Source organism: Chlorocebus sabaeus, chromosome 15, assembly GCF_047675955.1.
Source record: "Chlorocebus sabaeus isolate Y175 chromosome 15, mChlSab1.0.hap1, whole genome shotgun sequence".
NCBI lineage: Eukaryota > Metazoa > Chordata > Mammalia > Primates > Cercopithecidae > Chlorocebus > Chlorocebus sabaeus.
The window spans coordinates 42,058,949-42,083,953 of NC_132918.1; the positions used below are offsets into that span (position 1 = coordinate 42,058,949).

The window sequence follows — 25,005 nt, forward strand, 5'->3', positions numbered from 1 at the left end:
TGAGACTGCTTTTTCTGCCCTAAGGCAAGAAATTCCTTGGGTGCCAACAAGACGGGGTGAGTGGGGAGAGACCGGAGAGGTGAGCAGGATTGTGGCGGGCAGTACTGCACAGTGATAGAGCCTCCCAACAGCCACCTACATTGCAATGAAACAAATCACAAAGTGTTAGGATGTAAGTAGGTTTCTTTAAAAATTAGTTGGCGCCAGTTTACTGAGTGGCAAACTTGAAACAGACTCAGGGGTGTGAAGGCACAGAGAAGCATGAGAGGGGAGGTAAGAGAGATTCTGGGGCATACAGGAATCACGCGAAGGATGCAGATATCATGGGTATGGACTATGCTCAGCCCTCTTTCTGTCCAGTAAGGAATGGAAATGCTTTTAGATGCATTAGGTATTGACATTACTTTCTTCTTTTTTTTAGACAGTGTCTCTCACTGTCACTCAGGCTCGAGTGTAGTGGTGCAATCTCATCTTGGCTCACTGCACTTCAACCTCTGAAGCACAAGCAATTCTCCCACCTCAGCCTCCCAAGTAGCTGCGACTATAGGCACAAGTCACTATGCCTGGTTAGTTTTTGTAATTTTTTTTTTTTTTTCTTTTTTTGGTAGAGACGAGGTTTCACCATGTTGCCCAGGCTGTACTTGAACTCCTGAGCTCAAGCGATCCACCTGCCTCTGCCTCCCAAAGTGTTGGGATTACAGGTGTGAGCCTGACATTACGTGCCTGGCCTGACACTACTTTAATCAAACTGTTACACACCTAATATCTATGGAAATAGACAGTGGTAGTGAGTGGTCGGAGGTTTTAGAGGACCAGCTTTTTATGAGAAGAGCAGGCCTGGATGAGTCACTGAACACGGAAGGTTTGGACCAGCCCAAGAGCCCTTTGAGGGTGGGAAGAGGGCAGAAAAGTGAGAAATAAGGAAGCTGTTAAGTGGGGAAAAATGGGGCTTGGATAGGAGGGTGAGAGGGAAGTGAAGCCAGATTTTGCAACTTTGTGTAAGGCAGTCATATCACAAGTATTTTCCCAGAACTCATCTAGGGCAGCACTTGGCTTGATATGAGGGATTCTGCCTGGACCCAACAATGGCCATCTTATATGAAGGTTTAGGAGTCTTTTTAACTCTCATTATGCTCTAATTGTACAACTAAACAGTTATTTACACAGCAAAGGAACTTAAAGGGCTGGCTCTATAAGCTTTCATAAGACACATCATACACAAAAAGAATGAGCAACAGGTCTTGAACACTAGTCTGTTTTCATATCTAGAGTTTCAATGTAGATATTAATTTCAAGTAATTATTTTTATGTCTCAACTTTGTTCTCTGAGAAATGTCTTCAAAAGATCATTTTCTATCATAATCAATTTACCCTTTAGTCATTTATGAAAATAGAGAATTACCGTATCAAAATGAAGTAAGGCCAAATGTCATAAGTAAAAGGAGAAACTACTTCTTAAGTTAACCTAAATGCAAATTTAGGGGAACACTTTATAAAAGGGTAACCCAGGATATTTTTCTAGTGTTTTATCTCTCCCACCAAATGCAACAAGCAGTCAGAATTTACATTGCACAGCTAAAAACAAAATAGAGGCTGGGTGTGGTGGTTCATGCCTGTAATCCTAGCACTTTGGGAGGCCCAGGCAGGAGGACTGCCTGAGTTCAGAAGTGCGAGACCAGCGTGGGCAACACAGTGAAACCCCGTCTCTACTAAAATACAAAAAAAAAAAAAAAAACTAGCTGAGTATGGTGGCGTGTGCCTGTATTCCCAGCTACTTAGGAGGCGGAGGCAGGAGAATTACTTGGACCTGGGAGGAGGTGGAGGTTGCAGTGAGCCAAGACCACACCACTGCACTCTAGCCTAGACAACAGAGCAAGACTGTGTCTCAAAAAAAAAAAAAAAAAAAAAGCACCAAAAACAAACAAACAAAAAACTAAATAAAAGAAAAGCAAAATACTCCACCAATGAATAAGAAGGGGAAATGTTGATGTCAGAAGATAGCGTTGAACTGACCTCAACCCAGAGTAAGGATAACCGTAAGATTCACTGACTCACTCCCTGACTTACCACTAAACTACCAGCCAGGAATTTAAAAAAAAAAAAAAAAAGAGTTGAGTACACGTCACAATTGTCTGTAAATTACTGAGAGCCATTCATTCTGACCCAGTAACGGGGATTTGTCTCAGCTTGCATACATCTCTTAAAATAAATGTTCTAATTTTAACTTGATAGAATCTCAAAAGGGTCGTCCAGATCACAAGACATAGTTTGAACACAAGCCAGCAATAATACTGCTTATGTTAGCCGTTAAAATTATCCCTGTGACCTGATGTTACCAAAAGATCAGATAGAATTTTCATGACTAGTTTAGTAGTTGAGAAACAGCCAGTAACATGTGGATGAGACTACAGAACTGTTTAGAACAGAAAAGGAACTGGTTTATGACAGCACACACAGGAGCAATTTTACTCCTCACTAAGCTCTTTATGTACATTGTTCAATCAGATACAGAGAAAGACAGCACTGCTTATGCGACACTTCTCTGGGAATCGTGGCAGCAGTGCCAAGCATCCTCTTGCCCGCTTCTGTGGCTCATGTTCTCTATTATGTTGCGACTCAAGATCATGCACCTTCTCAGACTCACTTGCACACATGGGCAGAGCCACACACAAGCCCTTCTCCCACAACCAACTGCACACCTCTCCTCTCTCACGCACTCACAATCTACGTTAGGAGTCACACACCCAAGTGACCAAGGAGTGGGGCTGATCATAGAGAGGAGGAGTGGACTTGCTGAGGTGGGGCCTGAGGAACATAAGAGGGTGCACATCCCATCACTAGAAGAGAGCTGTTACCCCCAGCAAACAACTGACCAGACGCTCATCCAATTTCTTTGCCTTGCAAACTAATCCTCCCAGTAATACCCTGGAACTCAGAACAATGTCAGCACTCAAACCCAGACTTTAATAACCTAGACTAGGTCCTAGTCAACAACATTATCTTCTAGGCTGGCCTCTCTTCACGGACCAGGTCAGAGAAGGACTTACAACACCAGCCACTAGAGAGACTCTCGTGGAGGCAGCATGTCATTCTTAGCCTCTATTGGCTGATTGCTCATTCATTCATTCAGCCAAAACATAACACCTGCCCACAAGCATCTGTGCCTATACACTTTGCCTTCCTTCATGTTACCAAGGATAAACTGTCCTTTTTTTTTTTTTTTTTTTTTTGAGTCAGAGTCTTGCTCTGTCGCCCAGGCTGGAGTGCAGTGCAGTGGGCATGATCTCACTGCAAGCTCTGCCTCCCGGGTTCACGCCATTCTCCTGCCTCAGCCTCCTGAGTAGCTGGGACTACAGGCACCCGCCACCACACCCGGCTAATTTTTTTGTATTTTTAGTAGAGATGGGGTTTCGCTGTGTTAGCCAGGATGGTCTCCATCTCCTGACCTCATGATTCGCCCACCTCGGCCTCCCAAAGTGCTGGGATTACAGGCATGAGCCACTGCGCCCGGCCTGTCCTGGCTCTTATCTGAAGCCAGTCTCTCCACTTGTGTTCTAGGTGCCATCCCCTTTCACCTATCCAAGGACATCACTCCAGCGTCTCCCCTCAGTTTTCTGCATTGTTAATGTCACCGACCCCACCCCCAACATCATTCCTATCAATACAAAAACATGCTGTGGTGACATCTATCTTTACACAACAATCACCGCCACCCTCTCTTGAACCTACATTCCCATCCAGCTGCCACCCCATTAGAGCAGATGCCTCAGAAGAGCTGTGTACATTCACTGCCTCTAATTCTCCTCCTTCATTCTCCTGGACCCACTTCAGTCAGGCTTTCTCCCCCACCACTCCACCAGACGTCCTCTTGCCAAAGTCACCAGGAACCTCTACATTCCACATCCAGTGCCAATTCTCAGTTGTCTTCATATCTGACCTTATATCTGTGAGCATCTGACACAGACACAGATCACTCCTTCCTCCTTGAAACATTTTCCTTGCTCAGCTTCTGCAATACCACACTTCCCTGGGTTCCCACATGCCTTGCTGTCTCTTGTTCCTATTCTTCTATTCTCTTGTCCCTATTATCTTCCTGCTGTTGGGTCAATCCTCAGGACCCTTCTACTGATAATCACTCCCTTGGCTACATCATCTTGTCTCATGACTATAAGTATCATAATATGCTGACAACTCTCATATGTTCCAGACTTCTCTCTGGAACTCCTGACTTTTATCTCTACTTAGCTATTTCATACTTTCACTAGGATGCTCATATGCACCTCAAACTTTATACATCTAAAACCTAATACATTCCGTTCATTTCTGACCAATCCCTACCCCTACACACTTGCTTCCCCCATGTTCTTTCCCATTTCAGGAAATGGTAACTCTATCATTCCAGTGACTTAGACCACAAACCTGTAACAGTCACATTTGACATATCCTACCAAATACCTGATTTTTCCAAAGATATTGGAAACCTAGGTTTTATATGAAATTCCCTAATTTTTAAAGCACTGACAATTAAGTTTAAAAAAAAAAATTCTGTGTAGCAGAAATAAAACATATTTGTGTGATAAATACAGTTTGTGGCCCACAGATTTGAGACTTCTGAGGAAGTTTTTTTTTTTTTTTTTTTTTTTTTTCCTTTTAGAGACAGTCTTGCTCTGTCACCCAGGCTGGAGTGCAGTGGTGCAATCTCAGCTCACTCCAACCTCCATCTCCCTGGTTCAAGCCATTCTTGTGCCTCAGTCTTCTGAGTAGCTGGGATTACAGGCATGCATCACCATGCCCAGCTAATTTTTATATATTTATATATATGTATTTTTTTTTAAGTAGTGTCAGGGTTTCAGCATGTTGGCCAGTCTGGTCTCAAACTCCTGACCTCAAGAGATCCACCCTCCTTGGCCTCCCAAAGAAATGATGTCTTCTTCCACTCAGTCCTCATACCTTTAACTTCCCATGAGCTCCCTCTTTGATATAGCATTCCTCACCCAGACTTCTGCCCATGCGATCTCACTCCTTGTGCCCTTTTTGCTATTGTCAGAGCAGCATCTAAGGCTGGGTTGGGTCTGATATGGAAGCTTTTCTCTTGGTGATAAAGACTTAGGTAGGGCACCAGAATATGCAGCAATGAGATCTGAGGACAGATCATCTGATAGAGATAAACACTTCAGATGAGGTCAGAATGACCAGACAGCCACGCTGTGAAATGGGGCCCCAACATGCATCACTATCACCAAGAAAGAGGGAACAAGACATCTGTGCAACCACTGCTTGATGATTCTTCTTAACACTCGAACCATGACAGACTGTGCCATGTGCCATACAAGAAACTGTACATCTAAGCAGTGGCTAAGTGGGTTAGACTCCAAGCTCCCTTATTCATCTTTGAGGCCTTGAGTGAGCTGAAAGTGTGGCACAAGGTACATGCTCCAGGTTCGCCAACCGAATGAACGACCAGCAGGCCAACAAATGGCTGGAGAAAAAGAGTGACCCGAACTCTTTTTGAGTCAGCCTCAAGGTTGAGTGAATATGTATGAGTGTGAAAAGAAATGAAAACAGACTTCCAATAACAATAGTTACGTGGCGAGTTGGAGCCAAGGACGTGTCTCAGGGAGCAAAGAAAAACAACCAAATCAGAACTACACAGGGACAACAGAATTCACAACACTAAAGGTTTAATTCCTTTGGGGAAAATATTGATAAATAGGTTTGATAAGGTCTTAGTGAATGAGTCTGATTCTTAAAAAAGAAAGAAATATGAATATCTTCAGAAATGTTTAAAAGAGTAAAATAAATGAAAAAATATTTAATTCTCATTAGGCCAGGTCTCTGGTCATATCTAAACTCAAGTAAAGGGTAAAACAAAATATTTATATGGAAAGTATTGGGTGAATGAGACTTTGTACTCAATTTGACCAATTAATTTATGTAGTGGTTTGAAGCAATACCAGAGAATTCTGTCTCTCTGCTTTAAGATGTGTTTTATGTAACATGAGATTCCTAGACAGCTTTTAGTCAGTGGATATAATAGAAAGCAAAAATGGAACTAAACAATTTTTAAAAGACTAATAAGATTTTTTGTTTGCAGTACTATGCACAAACCAAAGTATATGCTATCTGGATGAAACAAAACCTTCATTTAGAGAAAACTTAAAAAAAAAAAAAACTTATTAAAAGCCTAAGAAATCTACTAAATATCCCAAACATTATGCTAGGCACTTTCAAAAATATTATTAATATATGCATTTATGAGCTGGGCACAGTGGCTCATGCCTATAATACCAGCACTTTGGGAGGCTGAAGTGGGAGATCACTTGAACCTAGGAGTAAAACCAGTCTGGGCAACATGGCAAAACCCTGTCTCTATGAAACACACACACACACAAATTAACTGAGCATGGTGGCACGTGCCTGTAGTCACAGCTACTCATCAGGAGACTGAGGCAGGAGGATCGCTTGACTCAGGAGATCCAGGCTAGTGAGCAGTGATTGTGCCACTGCACTCTAGCCTAGGCAACAGGGCAAGACCCCATCTCAAAAAACTGAAATGCATTTATGATTTGTTTTCTGATGCAATACTACAAACTAACTTGAAAATTACTAAACCAAACATTTTAGTTTTCAAATTATGCTGTGTTAAAAAGGATCTTCCCTTACAAAAACAATACTAATTCTGTTTTTTTATATTTGAGTAGTCATTCGAAGTGATAAAACTATTAAAGTTTGTTTCGTTTATCTTTTGTTCTAACCAAATGGTACAGAGAGAAAGGCACTAGATGTGCTGCTTTGTGGCTTAAATTCATATTAAGCTTGCTTTATACCAGGGCATCCTTTAGCTGAAGCTTCGTGTAAGACCAAAGGCCATGATGTTCTAGAGTCTAAGATTCTGGGGTGTCTAAATACTGCTTTGGGGACATCCTAGTACATGGTTATTTGGAGCTGGTGACACAAACACTCCGTTCTTTCTTCCATGAAGCCGAAGTTGCTCCAGACCACTCCATGGTCTGTGATTCCACCTGCCAGCACCCATGCTGACCTAGGAAAGGCCAGCATACTACAGGGCTACTTAGTCCTGCAGACCACCAAGGCTATCTGAACCCAAGGGTGGGCCTTCAAATTCACAGGGATCTTTGGAGAGTAGCAATGATGACCGAAATGCTTGTAATGGATTACTTTCATTTAAAGAACATCTGGACCACAATTTTATATTAACTTACAATAAAAAAGAAATGTAACCACCTGTACCTTTTCAGTCTTTCCCAAATATAAAAGAATATAAGGAAAAATGTCTCTGGATGGGTCTCCACAAGAAAAGCAAATATATTTTCTGGCAGAGGGAAGGGAAAATGAGTTCTCTGATCTGGTGTAAATATTCAATAGGCAGCAATGGGCGAGACAAAGCATGGCTCTGAGTAGCCTTATCACAGAAACGTGGAGTTGAACCCCACAAGAGCGAGGTGCACAGAAGCGGCAGCATCTCCGGCTGGCCCTGGGTCAGCTGAAATCTGGCTGATGGACGGAGTCGCTCCCAACTTTCCCAGTGTGTCATATTCTCTATGGTTACAATAAACCCAGGGGATTTCCAAAATTAGCACTCACTCATTGAGCCAGGAAGAAGAAAACCATCCTGTTTCAGTAATTTAGATCTCAAACTGGATTTTTGGGGGCAATTCATTTGGAAGATATAAAATCAACTGGGTTCTTGAGAGAGAAAGGCCAAGGTTCTAGCAAATTAAGTCTGTCTTAGTCCTCAAAACTTAACTCTGCTCCATCTGCTTCTTGTGTGTTAAAATAAAAGTACTGCAAGCAGTGTCTGCATAAACCAGGCTATCCTCGAAAGGTACAATGTGCTCAATGGTAGTAAGGTGAAAAACAGACGGAGTTAAACAGAACCACACGCTCATTGTGCAAGACTGAGTGGAATAGTCACACTATTCAAAAGTCTTTCTCCTCTGCACTGTCATCTTTTTGCTTGCTAAACTGAATTTAATCAATTGAACTATAAGCAAATGTCCTATTATAGACAAATTCAGCTCTAGGGGCCATACTGTCATGGTTTGCAGGAACACTATTCAAACTAGCAGGGTTATAAGTAAGGATTAAAATGGATCAGGTTCACATTTCCATGTGAGACAGGTTTGTATTTTACAAGGCCAAGGACTGAGAGGTGAAAATAATGCTTCTCCTATTCCTCCCTTGACAGTGAATCCTGTTGTTTGCTTTCCTCAGAACACAGCTGGTGTGTTTAAGAGTCGGCTTGTTCCCATTGTACAAAGGGAAGAGAATGTAATATGTTGGAGACATATGCCAAGGGAACAGTTAGGGAGGAAAGAACACAAGATGCTTCTAATCCTTATCTGGAGGACGTTGATAGAGTCTTCCCAGAAAAGAACAGAAAAGGAAACATTGCTGCTACAAAAAGCCAGACATGCTCATTACTGTGGTGTAAGACTTATGGAAAGCACTTTGGATAATGAAATATGAGGAGTGAAAGGCTCTTTGTTTTCCGCTAACTCAGGAATGTCCATATGGGACAGAGATTGGCCCAACTCAGTGAAGGGCTTTGCTGCTCACGACTGTCTCAGGATCAACCTGACAGCTAGGCCCCTGTTCAAGAAAGCTAAATCATCCTCTTAGTTAAACACAAATGAGTCAGAGGCTAAATAATAGGATCCTGTCCCTAACAGTGAGGTAAACATTGCAACAAGGCTGTATTAGCTGTAAGGTGTATCAGAACTACACCAGAGGCCAGGAGCAGTGGCTCATGCCTGTAATTCCAGCACTTTGGGAAGGCAAGGTGGGCAGATCACCTGAAGTCAAGAGTTCAAGGCCAGCCTGGCCAATGTGGTGAAACCCAATCTCCACTAAAAATACAAAAATTAGCCATGTGTAGTGACGCATGCCTGTAATCCCTGTTACTAGGGACGCTGGGGCAGGAGAATCACTTGAACCCTGAGGCAGAGGTTGCAATGAGCCAAGATCATGCCACTGCACTCTGGCCTGGGCAACAAAGTGAGACTTTGACTCAAAAAAACAAAAAAAAACTGTACCAAGGACTGTGCTAAACAAGCACATTACCAAAAACAACAAATGTCCACTGAGCACTTTGTATGTATTAATTTGCTTCATCCTCCTGACAACCCTGTGAGGTAGGTACTATTTTCTTCCTTGTTTTACATATGGAGGAGCTGAGGCACCAAGTCTTAAGTCATGTAGCAGATAAATGGCAGAGTGAGGACATATGCCCTGCCTTTCTGGTTTATGACTTACTCTCAAACAAAATGACTAACAACCTAACAAGTACTGAGCACTTGGGTAGACCAGGCCCTCTTCTAACCATGCTACATGACGACCTCCCTTAATGCCCACAATAACCCTATGAAGACATGGAGGCAGAAGTTCAGTAAGTAGGCCAAGGTCACCATCCAGGAAGTGGTCACAGCAGGATGTGAAGTGAGGTCATCTAGCTCCGGAGTCCTTACTCTTAGCCACAGCAGCACACTGCTGCCTGCATCTGGCTTAATCCCCACACCAACTCTGAGGGAGCTTTTAACACCTTTTTGCAGGTGAAGGAAACCAAGGCTCAGCAGACAGTATAGGGAAGACATTGAGTTAGAACACAAACTCAACTCCTCCAAGTTGTAAGTCTGCAGAGCTTAAGAGGCTGTGTTTTTGACCGTGACACATGAATAACTTACCAGAGGGCCATGAACCCCAGAAACTGATGAGAACCTTGTCCCAAAGGCAGCTAAGTACCCTAGGGTCAAGCACGAGGCAATCAATAACATCAAGGTTTCTCCCCACTGCAGCCACGGTTCTTATAAGAGAAACTTTCCTCAAAGTATCTACCTGTTATTTCCCTCAGAATGACAATGAGGCAGCCCCCAAATTTTACACCCCCCTTCTCTTCCCTCAACATCTCCAACAATAGTTAAACCATTTGCACTTACACTTTAAATGCTGGGAGGTAGGAGTATATAGAGATGCTGCTGAGGTTATAAATAAAGGGCAGGTGTTTTCTGATATCTCTTGTTGCCCAGCTGCTAAAAAATGTGTTCAGTATGCCTTGGTCCCCACCTAAAAGAAAAAAATATATAAATTAGTTAACAGATCTCTATGACAGTTTAATAATTTTATAGGAGCACATAACTGGACCTTTAAAAATAGACACTAATTCCATTTTTATTTTATTTTTTTTCTGAGATGGAGTCTCGCTCTGTCACCCAAGCTGGAGTGCAGTAGCACAATCTCAGCTCACTGCAACCTCTGTCTCCTGGGTTTAAGAAGTTCTCCTGTCTAAGCCTCCTGAGTAGCTGAGACTACAGGTGCATGCCACCACGCCAGACTAATATTTGTACTTCTAGTAGAGATGGGGTTTCACCATGTTGGCCAGGCTGGTCTCGAACCCCTGATCTCACGTGATACACCCGCCTTGGCCTCCCAAAATGCAAGGACTACCGGCATGAGCCACCACGCCTGGCCCCCATTTTTGAATAAGTTCCTTGACACGCCAATTAAAAACATTTTAGGGAGTGGCCATTTCCCTGATTTGACTCATTAATTCAACCAGTATCTGTTGAGCAGCTACTATGTATCAGATACTGTACTAGGCAGTGCAGAGTCAACAGTGCACAAAGAGATATGGTCACTGTCTTCACAAGGGTCAGGTGGGAGACACCAATAGCAGCAAATCAAGTCAACAAACATCGCACAGATGGAGATGAATGCAGTGAAGGAATGTACATGGTACTACAGGCACACATAGAAGTGGCTTGAGCGACATCTGATGGGTGAAGGAAGGCTTCCGCGAGCAAGTTGTGTTTAAACCAGTATCTGAGGGGTGCACAGGCACACCCGAAAAATGCAGATGGGGGAAAGACAGGGCACAGTGTTCCAGGAAGAACAAAAACAGCGAACACCACAGACGTGTGGTGGGCAGGAGCATGAGGCTATGGATAGAAGACCTGGAAGGTGACCTAAGTGGACTCGGCGGGAATGAATTGCATGACACCAGGTGAGTCTCAGAGAAGGCGGCAGGGACCAGACCACATAGGGATCAGGTTTTACACTTTATTTGAGTTAAAGATTTCAGACTTTCCCCTGAGTGTAACAGGACAAAAAGAATCAAAAAGTAAAACAGAGCAAACTGGAACAACGGAATTGTTTTCCAGGGCCCACAACTGTTGGCTTATCAACAGAGGGCCCACAAGGCCACGTTAACCCTATGGTGCACTCTCCCACCACTGACCAAAAGTCTCTGGGCAGATCCTGCTCAGTCACCACTGTGGCCAGCGCCAGCTGCAATGATACAGCAAAGTGTCTGCTCAGCCCTTGGGGTTCCTGGACTTCATATCTTCCTCAGAAAGTGGGGATCATGGCCATCATTCAAAAGAAATAAAAACACCACAAGACACATTCTTCCATGTATTTCATGTGCTTTCTATTTTAGACTCATGAGATTTCAGAAAACACGCTCAGAACGAGTCTCCCAAGCAGCAGAACAGGAGCTAACGGTATGTGTGCGTGTGCATGAGCGCATACATGCGAGTGTGTATGGGGATGGCAGGCAGGGAGACACCTGCTCTAAGTGTCAGGCAGGAATACTGCATAGTCACTCCTCTCCTCAGCCTCCTTTGCCGAAAAATCCAGCTCCTTTCTCAACATACAAGAAGTCCAGTTGGCTGTCATCGCTATTCAATTATCCTTAGTTTTCAAGGAGACTTCAAAAATCTAGAGATCTATTTAATTTTTGGAGTTAAGTAATAAGATCAGGACTTTAGGTTTAAAGTCCAAGTGTACCTTATCCACCCTCTGCGTATTCTATCCTTTCCAAATACCTTCAATCAACTCTAAGAATCAAAGGCAATCACTGATTGTCTATGCGGAAAGCCCTCCTTAAACAGCACCCCTGACAGGTCTGTGTTCCTCAAGGGACGAACAACAGAAAATCAATTTCACTCTTATAAGTTCTAAAGGACAATAAAGATGGCAACAGAATATGCTTCACTGTTACAAAAATGCAATGGACTCAATGTTTACATACCCCCGAATTCCTACACTGAAATCCTAACCCCAAAGTTGATGGTATCTGGAGTGACGCCTTCGGAAGGTGATTAGGTCATGAGGGCTCTGCCCTCATGCATAGGATTTGTGCTCCTATAAAAGAGGCCCAAGAGAGGTCCCTCATTTCTTCTGCCACATGCAGCAGTTATAACAAAAAAAATAAATAAATAAAAAAGCTGTCTATGACCCAGGAAATTGGCCCTCTCCAGATACTGAATATGCTGCACCTTCATCTTGGAATTCCCAGCCTCTAGAACTGTGAGAAATATATTTCTTCTATAAGCCATTTAATCTATGATATTTCATTATAGCAGCCTGAATAGACTAACACAATGGACAGACATGAGAACTAAAGACAATTTTAGCTATATAGGCAAATTAATGTATTTTGAGGCACAAACTATCGAAGCCAAAACATCATGCCATTCATTAAAGGCTTATTTTGGATTCCACAAAGATACCCCAAATGTGGGACTAGACACTAATGACTGAGGTACAGAGGCCTGAAGTCTTAACTAATTTCCTTTCACACATAATCATCAAAATACTGCCAATCAGTTCCATGGGAACAGAAAAAAAAGCTAAGGAAATGTTCATAGCAGCTTTGTTCATAATAGTACAAACTGAAAACAGCTCCAATGTCACTCAACAGGTATATGGATATGGCACATCCATGTGGAATATTTCTCAGCTACAAGATGGAACAAACTAGAGATACAATAACCTGGATGAATCTTAAATTAATTACACTGAGTGAAAAACTCCAATCTCACAAAGTTACATACTATGTAATTTCACTTATATAACATCAAATAATAAAATTACAGAGATAGGAAGCAAATTAATGGTTGCCAGGGGAGAGGGAAAGAATGAGAGATGCAGTTGTGGCTGTAAAAGAATATGACGGGCCAGGAGCAGTGGCTCATGCTTATAATCCCAGCACTTTGGGAGGCTGAGGCGGGCGGATCACGAGGTCAGGAGTTCAAGACCAGCCTGAACTATATGGTGAAACCCCGTCTCTACTAAAAATACAAAAATTAGCTGGACGTGGTGGCACACGCCTGTAGCCCCAGCTACTTGGGAGGCTGAGGCAGAAGAATAGCTGGAACCCGGGAGGCAGAGGTTGCAGTGAGCTGAGATCACACCACTGCACTCGAGGCGGGGTGACAAAGTGAAACTTCATCTCAAAAAAAAAAAAAAACCAGAATATGATGAAGGTTCTTGTGATGGAACTACTCTGCATCTTGACTATGGTGGTGGTCACACCAATCCACATATGTGATAAAGTTGCATAAAAACCAAAAGTGCATATATACACACGTATACACATAGAAAAGGGAATACATACAAAACTGGTGAAATCTGAGTGAGATTGGTGGATTGTTCCAATGTCAATCTCCTGGTTGGGGTGACACATTTTAGTTATACAAGGTATTACCATTGGGGGAAAACAGATGAAGCGTACATGGGATCTCTCTGTATTATTTCTTACAGCTGCATGGAAATCTACAGTTCTCTTAAGATGAACAGGTTTTTAAAAAACTCTTACAATTAACGTGCAAAATACAATCAGGAATTAGATGCTAAATTCCACAAGAACAGAGATTACGGCTTTTTGCTTACCATTATAATGCTAACATGTAGCAGAATGCCTTACACTTAGCAAATTATTTATGGAATGAATGCAAGAATCTTGAAAATACTCTGTAACAGCAGAAAAAATTTAAACGACTTACATTCTACCATACAGGAATAGTTAGTATATTGTAATACTAACTACTCATGGAATATTATTCAGCAATTAAAACTAATGTCTATAAAGACAACATCAGTACACTGTGTAATATAAAGATATACAGCTACATACATTGTAATTAAAACTAAGAACATAAACGTTAATGAACATTTATATTAAAAGAAAGTAAATAAAATAATTGCATTAGGAGATTGGTATAATAGATGTTCCTTCCCCCCTATTTTTCCTAATATTATATTACTCTTGTAATGCTAAAATATTAGTAATACAACTAGAGGCAAGAATGAGAACTGTGCTTAGACCTTTTCTTTCTAAATATTCTTTACTTTTAATTTTTATTATGAAGCATACTACCAAAAGAAAAATATGTGTAGGTTATAAAGGATTATTAATAATAAAACTCTACACATTTATCCCATTTGAGAACCTGGACATTGTAAGACCTTTAACTGAAGCCATTCCACTTAAAATGACTAACAGCTACCCATAATGCAGTAAAGAAATCTAATTCCATGGAGGCCTAAATCATAGTTGTAAAGCAGAACTTCCAAATCCGACCTGTGTGAGCCTGGGAAACAGGAGTCAGAGCTGCTGATCCCTCAAAGTCCCTGGCTGGCTGCCTTTGGCCACAACAGGCCGTTTCTGTTTACCCTCAGGTAACCTACAAACATCATCTGCCCATCAGCTGTGTGCCACAGGGAGGCTGGGAAGCACTGGTTGTACAGAAAACGAGCAAGGAGGAAGAGAAAAGGCACTGAAGTAGAACTGGTGAATCAACGGTGCCTGTTAAATTGGCAAATCCTGAAACACTCAACAAGAACCTTGGCTCTAGAGGGGACAACACAGGTCGTAAAACATCCAGGGCCACTGACCTCACTATGTGACTACAAAGGTTTATTATTTAGTCCAAAATTGTGGATTAAAAATAAATTAAATACCATCTAGAAGTCTGTAGCTGCATTTTTAAATTCAGCGGTCTAGAAATCTTAACCATCTTTTCCCAAATGCACAGTTCAACATTTCAAGGTCAGGCAAATGTTTTAACTTCATCAGAAAAATCTATGTATAGTGTTACCAATATCCTCTCTTTAGAAAAATCTTTAAATGATAGCACAGTTCAAAGCAGAATGCAAATCTAGGCACATCTATGTTAGAAAACACACAAGGATGCCCTAAAGACTGCTGAATTTCCATAACAAAAACCCTACAACTTTTGTCCGACACGTTTTAGTCAGACTTCCAGAGGCAGCTTTATTTAATCTGACAGGTTAAGATACTTTTAATCTCACTCATCTCAGAGCCAACAAACATGATTAGCAGGCATCACTAGCAGCTGTGATCCGGTACGCCAGGGTGTGGTAACACAGGTGAGAGACAGGGAGAAAGGAAATGAACAAGGGGCACATTGCATCTGCTTTGTGAACAAAAGCAAGTATCTCATTCTGAATCATCCTTCCACCCAGCTGCCCAAACGCTACGTAATCACTTTGCAACTACAGACTTGGTACTTTCTGTCTTTTGAGCAGGGTCACATACCTGGTAACCATGGACACACCACAGCATTGATCAGAAACTGGGACTATTTGTTTCCTAAGACAGAAACAGAATTAAGCGGTGTCTTTTTAAATCTGTGCATTTGTTCAATGCTCGTGTACTTTGCGTGTTCTTCCATAGTTTGCTTGCAGCTGGCTTGTCTACTGTGGGTAACAGGGCAGTGAGTTAATTCTGATTTAGACATGAGCCCCAGCATCTCAGTCAAAGGAATGCTCCCCCTATAATAGTGCTCCTCAAGCTGTGGCCTGGGTTCCAGCAGCATGGGCATCACCTGGGAGCTTGAGAGCAATGCAGACTGTTGAGCCCCACCCGACCTACAGAATCAGAAGCCACATTTTAATCCCTAGGGAATTTGTCTGCATATTAAAATTTGAGCAGCACTACAATCTTTCGAAGAATGACTTTATTATAACAAAGGATAATAACTCTTAAAAATGTCATTTCTATAAAAATGTCTAACATTATATAAATTTGGTATTCACATAATAGGAAGATTCAGATAGGTTCCAACTCTCAGATACTTCAAAATCCAAAAGGGGACAGATGGACAAAGTAAATAAAGTAAAAGGTCAGGCATGGTGACTCACACCTGTAATCCCAGCACTTTGGGAGGCCGAGGCGGGCGGATCACCTGAGGTCAGGAGTTCAAGACCAGTCTGGCCAACATGGTGAAACCCCATCTCTACTAAAAATACAAAAATTAGCTGGGCATGGTGGCAGGCACCTGTAATCCCAGCTACTCAGGAGGCTGAGGCAGGAGAATCACTTGAACCCAGGAGACAGAGGTTGCAGTGAGCCGAGATCTGAGATCACATCATTGCACTCCAGCCTGGGCAACAACAGCGAAATTCTGTCTCAAAAAAAAAAAAAAAAAAAAACATTTAAAGTAAAATGTGCTTTATACTATAACTGAGCTAGAAACAAGGACTGACACGAACACGTGACTCACCTCTAACTATTTATTAATTTATTGAGACAGTCTCGCTCTGTCACCCAGGCTGGAGTGCAGTGGTGCGACCTCAGCTCACTGCCTCTGCTTCCAGGGTTCACGTGATTCTCCCACCTCAGTCTCCCAAGAAGCCAGGACTACAGGCACATGCCACTACACCCAGCTAATTCTTGCATTTTTAGTAGAGACGGGGTTTAATCATTTTGGCCAGGCTGGTCTGGAACTCCTGACCGCAAGTGATTCGCCTGCCTCGGCCTCCCAAAGTGTTGGAATTACAGGCGTGAGCCACTGCACCTGGACACTTTTTTTTAAAACTAACTTCCTACAAAATGCTTGGCAGATATAATCATTACTGCCTATAGTGAGCACGCTAAGGATTAATAAATTACAGCTTATGAAAGCCCAGCTCTTGGGGATATTTTTATGAGATTTACTGAGGATCATTAGATTAACCCAAGGTGGCTTATGGAAATCCAGGCACTTGGAAATTGGGCCCCAGCATCACTGCATCTCACTGGCCTCAACCCATTTAAGCCAAGAATAACTGATTTCTTTTACTACTTCATGTTATAGCTTTTGTTTTTCACTATTTTGTTAAAAGATTATTAAGTATCAAGCTATTAATTATTACATACATGCAAGGAAACATTTATTCTTGGCTTAAATGTCAGTTTCTCAGTCGAAGACAGGTCCTCCTAGTCTGGACTCTTAGTACTCTGAACTTACTAGAATCATGATTACATAACTGTGTACTAGTTGTTAAATGTCTGTAAGGTCTCAGAATATAAACTTTATAGAGGCAGGAATAAAATGTGTATTACTTACCAGTCTATTTTTGCCCCTTAAATTTAGGATTTTTCCCAGATTAGAAATTAAAATGATGTTTGAAATAATGAATGGACCTACTACAGAAATACAGGTGACAGTAACACTGCTAAAAATACTTCCAGACTCCATAAAACAATGCACGACAATGAACTGTGCTGCTGATTTTAACTGACAAAGTATTTGTAGGTATTTTGGATCAGAGGGGAGGAATAGTAGCAATAGAGATAGAAGACTTGAGCCTACATTCCTTCATTAGTAAAATGACGAATATACCAGCTGCTCTGTCTACTCAGAGAAATTACTTAATTAACCTGACATAAAGCCAAGGTAATAAGGATCTTCCTCCATCCTGTATCATTCTCAGGATACATACTCAAGAATGCTGCCGTATGAGAGAACTGGGAATGGAAAAACCACCCACCACCACCAGCACCCACCCCACCTCTCCTCCCCGCAACACACAGCCCAACCAGAGCTCAGAAGGACCCTGGTTCAGACCTGACTTTGCCTCAGCTCGGGACACCAGGCAAGCTGCTGTCCTGAACTGTAACAATGGCAGGTCCCCAGTGCTAGCTAGATAGTAGGCTCTCAACGGATACTTGTTATATGAATGGATGTATGAATGCTTACCTCACAGGACTGTTAAGAAATAAGTGAAAAAGTAGGTAAAATGATCAGCATAAGAGCCTGCACACATATAACACATTAGTCACTTCCTCCTCCTCTATTTCTCACAGGGTCATGATCTCTGACCCTGTGTGCTCATCAATTTTGCCACTACATGTTATGGCTTTTGCTTTTCCTCAAGATACTTATTATCTATCAATAAAATGACATAAATGCAAGAGAACATAGTCATTTCCAAAACAACTGATAAATTACTAGAACAGGTAACCTAGTGCTTAGGTGGCTGGGGGAAGTCACCATGGTAAGATAACTGTCCAGGCCGACCTATCAAGTCAGGTAACCAAGTGAAGCACACCAAAATCTCTGAGCTCATTTGGTTTGGACAAGACAAGTACTATCTTGAAATATCTCAGTCCTTCATTCTTTTCTTGGGCAGGTCCAACATGAAGCCTAATTAACTACAAAGATTTTAAAACCTAGCTCTGGGGTCAATTTTACACTTTAATAGAATGTAGCACCAAATCATTTCTGTTAAACATTATTTTAAAACATTACTGTATTCTGCTTATGGGACTCAATGACCACTTAGAATTTGGAACACACAAATATAATGATCTCAAAGCGGATCCTGGACTCTACTTAAATAAATCATACCTAATATTCTGCCACTAATTTATTCTATCCTATGTTTTCTTCTTTCTAGAAATTCAACTACAGACCAAAATTCCAGTACACCAATCAAAAGTTTAGGATATTTACATTGCAGTAATCAAAATGAGTATAAGATGTTTTTTAGGAATATTCCAAATTAGAAAATATGAATTCCTCTGACCTAGGTTTTTGAAACTGACACATACAGACGAAATAGACAACAATTTTTAAGCACTCAACTCTTCAACTATACAAGCACTCTTAAGATACATTAGTCACAAGGGAAAAGAAAATAAACCTCAACTTGCATTCAGGTTGATTTTTTCAAATTAAGAGTCAAGTTCATCAGCCTCATTTCACCGATGTGGCAGAAGCAAAACTGATTAGAACCTAGAATATAACGATCTCTCTCTTCCCCTCTTACTGCTAACATGCCCTGAAGTTAACTTTATCTTGTCACATCCTATACAATACTAGTGTATAACTATTTCACAACAGCTATTGTTCAACTTTTCGGGAAATACGTAATTATAGTGATGAAGTAAGTGCCAAGACAGTTTGAAAATACAACAGTCTAGAAGCTTGACTCTTCATTATGGAAAATTAGACAGCAGCCATGAATTAGGTATGTAGTCACCAGTTCTAAATTTTAACATTCTAGAATTTTAGAAAGAAAGAGAAGTCAAGGTACCTAGTATGGTTTGCCATATTAGGTTTATTCTCTTGGCCAGAGTCACAGAATAGAGAGGTGGAGGGGCTGTGAATAGAGGGCTGGTGATTAGAAGAATGACAGCCACATTCTTTTGCATGAGAAGGGTTGCAAAAGCAGCTGCAAATGCTCAGCCATCAACAGCCTATGTGGCTTGTCAGTGGACACCAGGCCCCACCAGTTTCTGCTGAACACAGGAAAGAGGTTAAAAACATGACCTGCAAGATATTCGCACTGAGATACAGTCATCTGAAAAACTGGTCTGAGCTGAAAATTCTGGGACTTAAAACTGACTATGGGGGTGGTGGAGGGAGAAACTATGGTTGTGAGAAAATGTAGGTAACTGTGAAAGGAACACCTGAAAACGTTCATCAGTGCCTACAGCATGACACCTAACTAAAATTATTTTTTATATAATTCTTAATTTTTAAGATTATTTACTTTTACTATATTTTTTATATAATAACATATTGAAAACTACAGGCAAAGGTTACTGCCATTAGACAAAGTCATTGTCCATAAAGAAATATTTTATTGCTATCAAGCGTAAGTCCAACACATCTTTATGTCACATGGTTCACACACTGATTCAAGTGGATAGTAAACCCCTCCAGAGAGCAGCAGCCTCCCAAGGTACAGAGTGAGCTTTCTTTGCTAAGTAAAGCTTAACACATATTTCAAGTGAACACAACCTTTGATTTGAGAACTGCTAAATTTATTCTTCTGCTGAATTTAAACAACATATTGAGAACTGTACGTTCTCAGCTGTATAGTTGACTTTTTACCTCTTTCAATTTCTATCAACAGAGAAGATTCAGTCCTTCACCACCAATGAGCCAGTAAATGGAGTACCTCAGAGGACGGCCAGCACCTGGAAACCTGCTGCTGAATAATGAAATGTGCTAGAGGCACAGACAGAATCTCATGGTGGTTTCAGATCTTGGCTGAAAAAGTAGAAAGTGCTTCCTAGTCGCACACTTTGCACACATCCAAGCTTCTTAACAAAGAATAGGCTAATTAATTAGTTTCATATTCTCAAATTATAACCTAGATAATTTACCATGGCACACTACTGTTTGGTATCCAAAGTCTTACCTCTCAATAACATTTAATAGTATTCTAGGTTAGAAACTGGATTCTCTTTACATGATTAAAATCATGTGATTTCAGGCAGTTGGCAGGCCACAAGATGTACTTTAGAATGTGATTCACTTAATGAAGTTGAAAAGAGTTACACTGAATTTCTGGCAGGGTTACACTTACTTCCTTCAAATTAGGAGAGGAGGTGAAGAAAGCTACACTCTGACAGGAAGGTTAAGACAAATAGTGGACTTCTGCTAAAAACACTCTCCTCTTCCTTTTATGCAAAGGTAACTGTTTCAGTATAAGCAGCAGTAATAAGGAACACATCTTTTGAACTTAAATACTAATACAGCTTTCATTCCTTCTATGAAAGCAAAATAGCAGGAGCGAAAATCATGTCAGTAAAGTGAAGAAGTTTCATTTGGTCTTGACCACGGAGAACATTTAACATATTATTATTTTCTTATTTTAAGGTTGCTTAAAACAAGACTTCACTTCTTGTTAGATGCTGCCATACATGATGGTTCAGATACTCCTGCTCTGTTTTAGAGCATGTAGAGAGCACAGTTTTGCAACCTCAGCACTACTGACATGCTGGGCTAGGTAATTCTTTGCTGTAGGAGATCGTCTTATCCATTGCAGGATGTTTAGCATCCCAGGGCCTCCACTCACCAGATGCCCTTTGCACCCTCCCCCTTCAGTTGTAACAACCAAAAATGTCTTCAGACATTGCCAAATGTCCTTTGGGGGACAAAATCACCCTTGTTTGAGAACTACTAGCTTACAGTGTAAACAAGCTAAATAGTTACATAAAACTGAGACTTAAACTTCCTTATTACTTTCAATTACAATTCATATAGCCACAATTCCCAAATCCTCAGCCAAATAACTAAAAAGAATTCAATTTCTGTGAATAGCAACAATGCAAACCCAATCTCAGTTTTATGTATAATTTGAAATGTTTTAACTTCCAGTATCTTAACCTCAGCAATCTAACAAACTTATAGATCTAATGTTTTCATTTTTAAAGTTTAATATTTTGATTTTTAACTTTCTAACTAATTAATGAAAATGAATCCTCATATCCGCACCCAGGATTGAATCTTATGTCAAACGAGAAACGCTGTTTCTGCTATTTCTAAAAGATCTACTTACTGCAAATCTCAGATCTACTCTTGGGACAGGGAGAGAAGGAAAGAAGCCCCCGCTGTGTCTCCAGTAGAGCTCAGGCCTCTGGCCCAACCCCATGTGAATAGCACACAGCACAGTGCTCTGCCACAATGTCACATATCTGATGGTGAGTCACTGCTGGGAGGGTTTCTAAGAGAATGTCCTTCTTCTTCTCTATTCTGGGTCTTTATTCAAAAGAACCATCAAAAATAATTTTTCAAAGAACTCCTTCTGCATATTAACTATTGGTTTTGTCCTGTGTGTTTTTGTTTTTAAAAACATGGCTTGTTATTTCAGAAATTGGCCTGAAACGAAAGCACACTAATTCATTTGATCAACTTCTCCAAAAGATATGAGACCCTATATCACAGACAGAACTGTTATATAAATATAACTATAAAAACATTTATATGTTATAGAAAATGGATGCTGACTTTGTCAATGTTCTACTTTTTGGCCCGGCAGATACCACTCTGACACACAGCCTTGTAGAGAATGAGTTTGGAAGCAAAGATTATTCACATAAACTTCCTATCTTCTTTTTTATGCCACCTGAGGGAATGAGACCCAAATTATCAGGTTTATTCCTCAAGTTTCCATAGTGACAATGCTTAATCCTCCTGGAATGGCCTGTCAAACTCTCTTGAGCTTACATTTACTTAGGTTTAAGACAGATGTTAAAGTTTTTCAGTCTTTTGAATGTTTGAATAATCACAGTACATTTATCATACTCTAAATTAGATACAGGAAGACAACTTAAAGACAATCCTATAAAATTGCCTATCATAGTTTAATCTTTCACATCTATAGAAAAAGATGCATTTACATACACATACATACACACACACATACACATACACACACACACACACACACACACACACACTTCCCAAAAGAGCACAACTTAAAATGCTTGCTCCATCTCTTGTACCTTTCAGGCAGAATAAACCACATCAATTATATTTCTGAGAAGAGCAGTCCCTAGAAATAACTAATTATTTACAGCTTATCAGACATGAAGATAGTAGATACATACCATCGAAACTACCTTGCTCAGAAGCAAGATGCAACAGCTGATTATATGTTTCAACTGAAGGCTGATAAACGAAGACTCCGGAATTGAAGCAGTCAGGCCACCCTGGGTCTGGTGCTGCTGACAATTCTTCTCTCTCAAAAAGATCATCAATATTTGCTAGGACCTGATCAAAGGGGAGAAAGAGCATTACAGAAATGTTTTTGCTGCAGAATACCCTTCTTATGTTCTCCCTACGTCATCCAACACAAAAGATGGTGACAGCTGTAAGGCAGCCTGGGCCTCCTCTCCTTCATCCCCTGACATATTTCATGACAGTGGTTCTATCTGAACTTTGCTGTCAAGTCTTGACAGCATTCCTCAAATACCTAATAGGTGTCTATTACCATATATATCTTTCTTTTCTACCCTCAAAGCCACACTCACCAGAGTATCTGCATCCATGAATACACATTTTGAATACTGTGTAAGTGACCAGCAGTGGAGCTTTGTCAGCGTGACACCCAACTCTGGCCTCTTCATTAAGGTTAGATGAGCAGAATCGCCGCTGTCCAAGACATCTACCATGATGACTTCATCGAAGACTGTCTCTAAAACTTTTCTGTCAAAATAAAATCCAGAAAACCACACTTAGCATCTTTTCAGAACAAGTTACCCACTATTGCAAGACTGATGCTTTATTACCCTCTCCATCAATTACTAGAACAATGTATTGCTTTGGTAGAATATGTACCCTTAAATCTGTTCTAATTTTACTCCAGGACAAATCGTGTTTATTTGCATGTCCAGTTAACTTCACTAAAGTAATAAGAACTCCTTATGGTGAGGATGAAATGCGTGTCTTAAAACATTATTATAGGCCGGACATGGTGGCTCATACCTGTAATCCCTGCATTTTGGGAGGCTGAGGTGGGCAGATCACGTGGTCAGGAGATTGAGACCATCCTGGCTAACACAGCAAAACCCTGTCTCTACTAAAAATACAAAAAATCAGCCGGGCATGATGGTGGGTGCCCGTAGTCCCAGCTACTTGGGAGGCTGAGGCAGGAGAATGGCATGAATCCAGGAGGCAGAGCTTGCAGTGAGCCGACATCGCGCCACCACACTCCAGCCTGGGTGACAGAGCAAGACTCCGTCTCAAAAATAAATAAATAAATAAATAAATAAAATAAATATTATTACAGAAGAAATTTTCTGGGTTTTTGTATTTTACTGTATCACTGAATAGCACATAGGTTGTGGAAATAGCTTGCAAAAATGTATAAAGGGCTCCGTTCATTCGGTTGCCCATTTTGTAGAATCCAATATAACTAGTGTTTATTACATGCTGAGCACTTTGCTTAAATATAATGAGATTCACTTTGGTTTGTGAGATACAACACTTCTCTATGCCCCAAATTACCTAAGGCTTTACTTTAGAAAGTTCTTGATCGTGGATCGGGAGGGTAGACTTGAGTAAGACACTAAATTGAGCGCAAGAAAAAACACAGGGTAAAAACGTATCATACCAAAAGTTTATAACAACATCACAGATGCAGAACAAAAGTGGTATTGTATTCTGTCTCCAAAGCTGTACAAAAATATGCTACAGTTCACACAGTAAACTTGATGTTTTTGAAGAGAAATGGTGAGGAGAATCACTGACCAAAGTAAACTGATGGTGGTTACGGGAAAGGCAAGACTAGATCTGGTTTCTTAGACATATTCTAATAGACTGCAAATTAGGGCATACACATTAGGAGACAGGCTTTTTGGCATCTTTCTAAATTACCATTTAGGAACAAGGGTGTTAGTGTGAAAGATATACGTATGTATACAGAATGCCTACTTTTTAGAGACCCTTGGCCTGTGCTTATACTTTTTGGGAGAAAAAAAAAGTCACAAAAAGGGCATTTTCAATTTCTTAGAGGACCAGGAGACCACAAAAATAAACACATCACAAAGTTACTAATGTGCCCACTTTAAAGTTAGTACTAGGGACTAGGTAGCTCATTCAGATACTTCAATTTGTTGTTGTTGTTGTTTAAGACAGTGTCTCACTCTGTTGCCCAGGCTGGAGTGCACTGGCACAATCTTGGCTCATTGCAACCTCCACCTCCTGGGTTCAAGCGATTCTCCTGCCTCAGCCCCTAACCCCAAGTAGCCGGGATCACAGGCACGCGCCACCACGCCTAGCTAATTTTTGTATTTTTAGTAGAAATGAGGTTTTGTATTTTTAGTAGAGACGGTGTTTCGCCATGTTGGTCAGGCTGGTCTGGAACTCCTGACCTCAGGTGATCCAACTGCCTCGGCCTCCCACAGTGCTGAGATTACAGGCATGAGCCATCTTACCTGGCCTAAATACTTCAAAACTTAATTCCATCAGATCAAAGTGAACTAACCAATCACGAAGCAGTTTATACCCTTTAGTGTGTTTCCCGTAGTAAAACCTAGTTTGGAAAGCCCTTTGTAAAGATTCTAGTATATTATATTGTAAATAAAGATCTTTAGCTTATAAATGTCAACTGGCAATGGATAAAGTAACTACTTTTCTAAGTCACCCGAGAGTTTCCCTAGTTTGCAACGTGAAACAATGT

At 40.9% G+C, this 25,005-nt stretch overlaps 1 protein-coding gene across 3 annotated transcripts in view; it reads right to left on the reverse strand.

The window, feature by feature from the left end:
• Window positions 1–25,005, reverse strand: part of GYG1 (glycogenin 1) — a 36,614-nt gene that overhangs the window by 8,433 nt on the left and 3,176 nt on the right. For all 3 annotated transcript variants that reach the window (XM_008008774.3, XM_008008776.3, XM_008008773.3), the window contains exons 3-5: window positions 22,856–23,030; window positions 22,433–22,595; window positions 9,957–10,083 (exon numbers count right to left, since the gene is read on the reverse strand). In XM_008008774.3, the coding sequence (XP_008006965.3) occupies window positions 9,957–10,083; window positions 22,433–22,595; window positions 22,856–23,030 (465 nt within the window). The remainder of the gene's footprint in view (window positions 1–9,956; window positions 10,084–22,432; window positions 22,596–22,855; window positions 23,031–25,005) is intronic.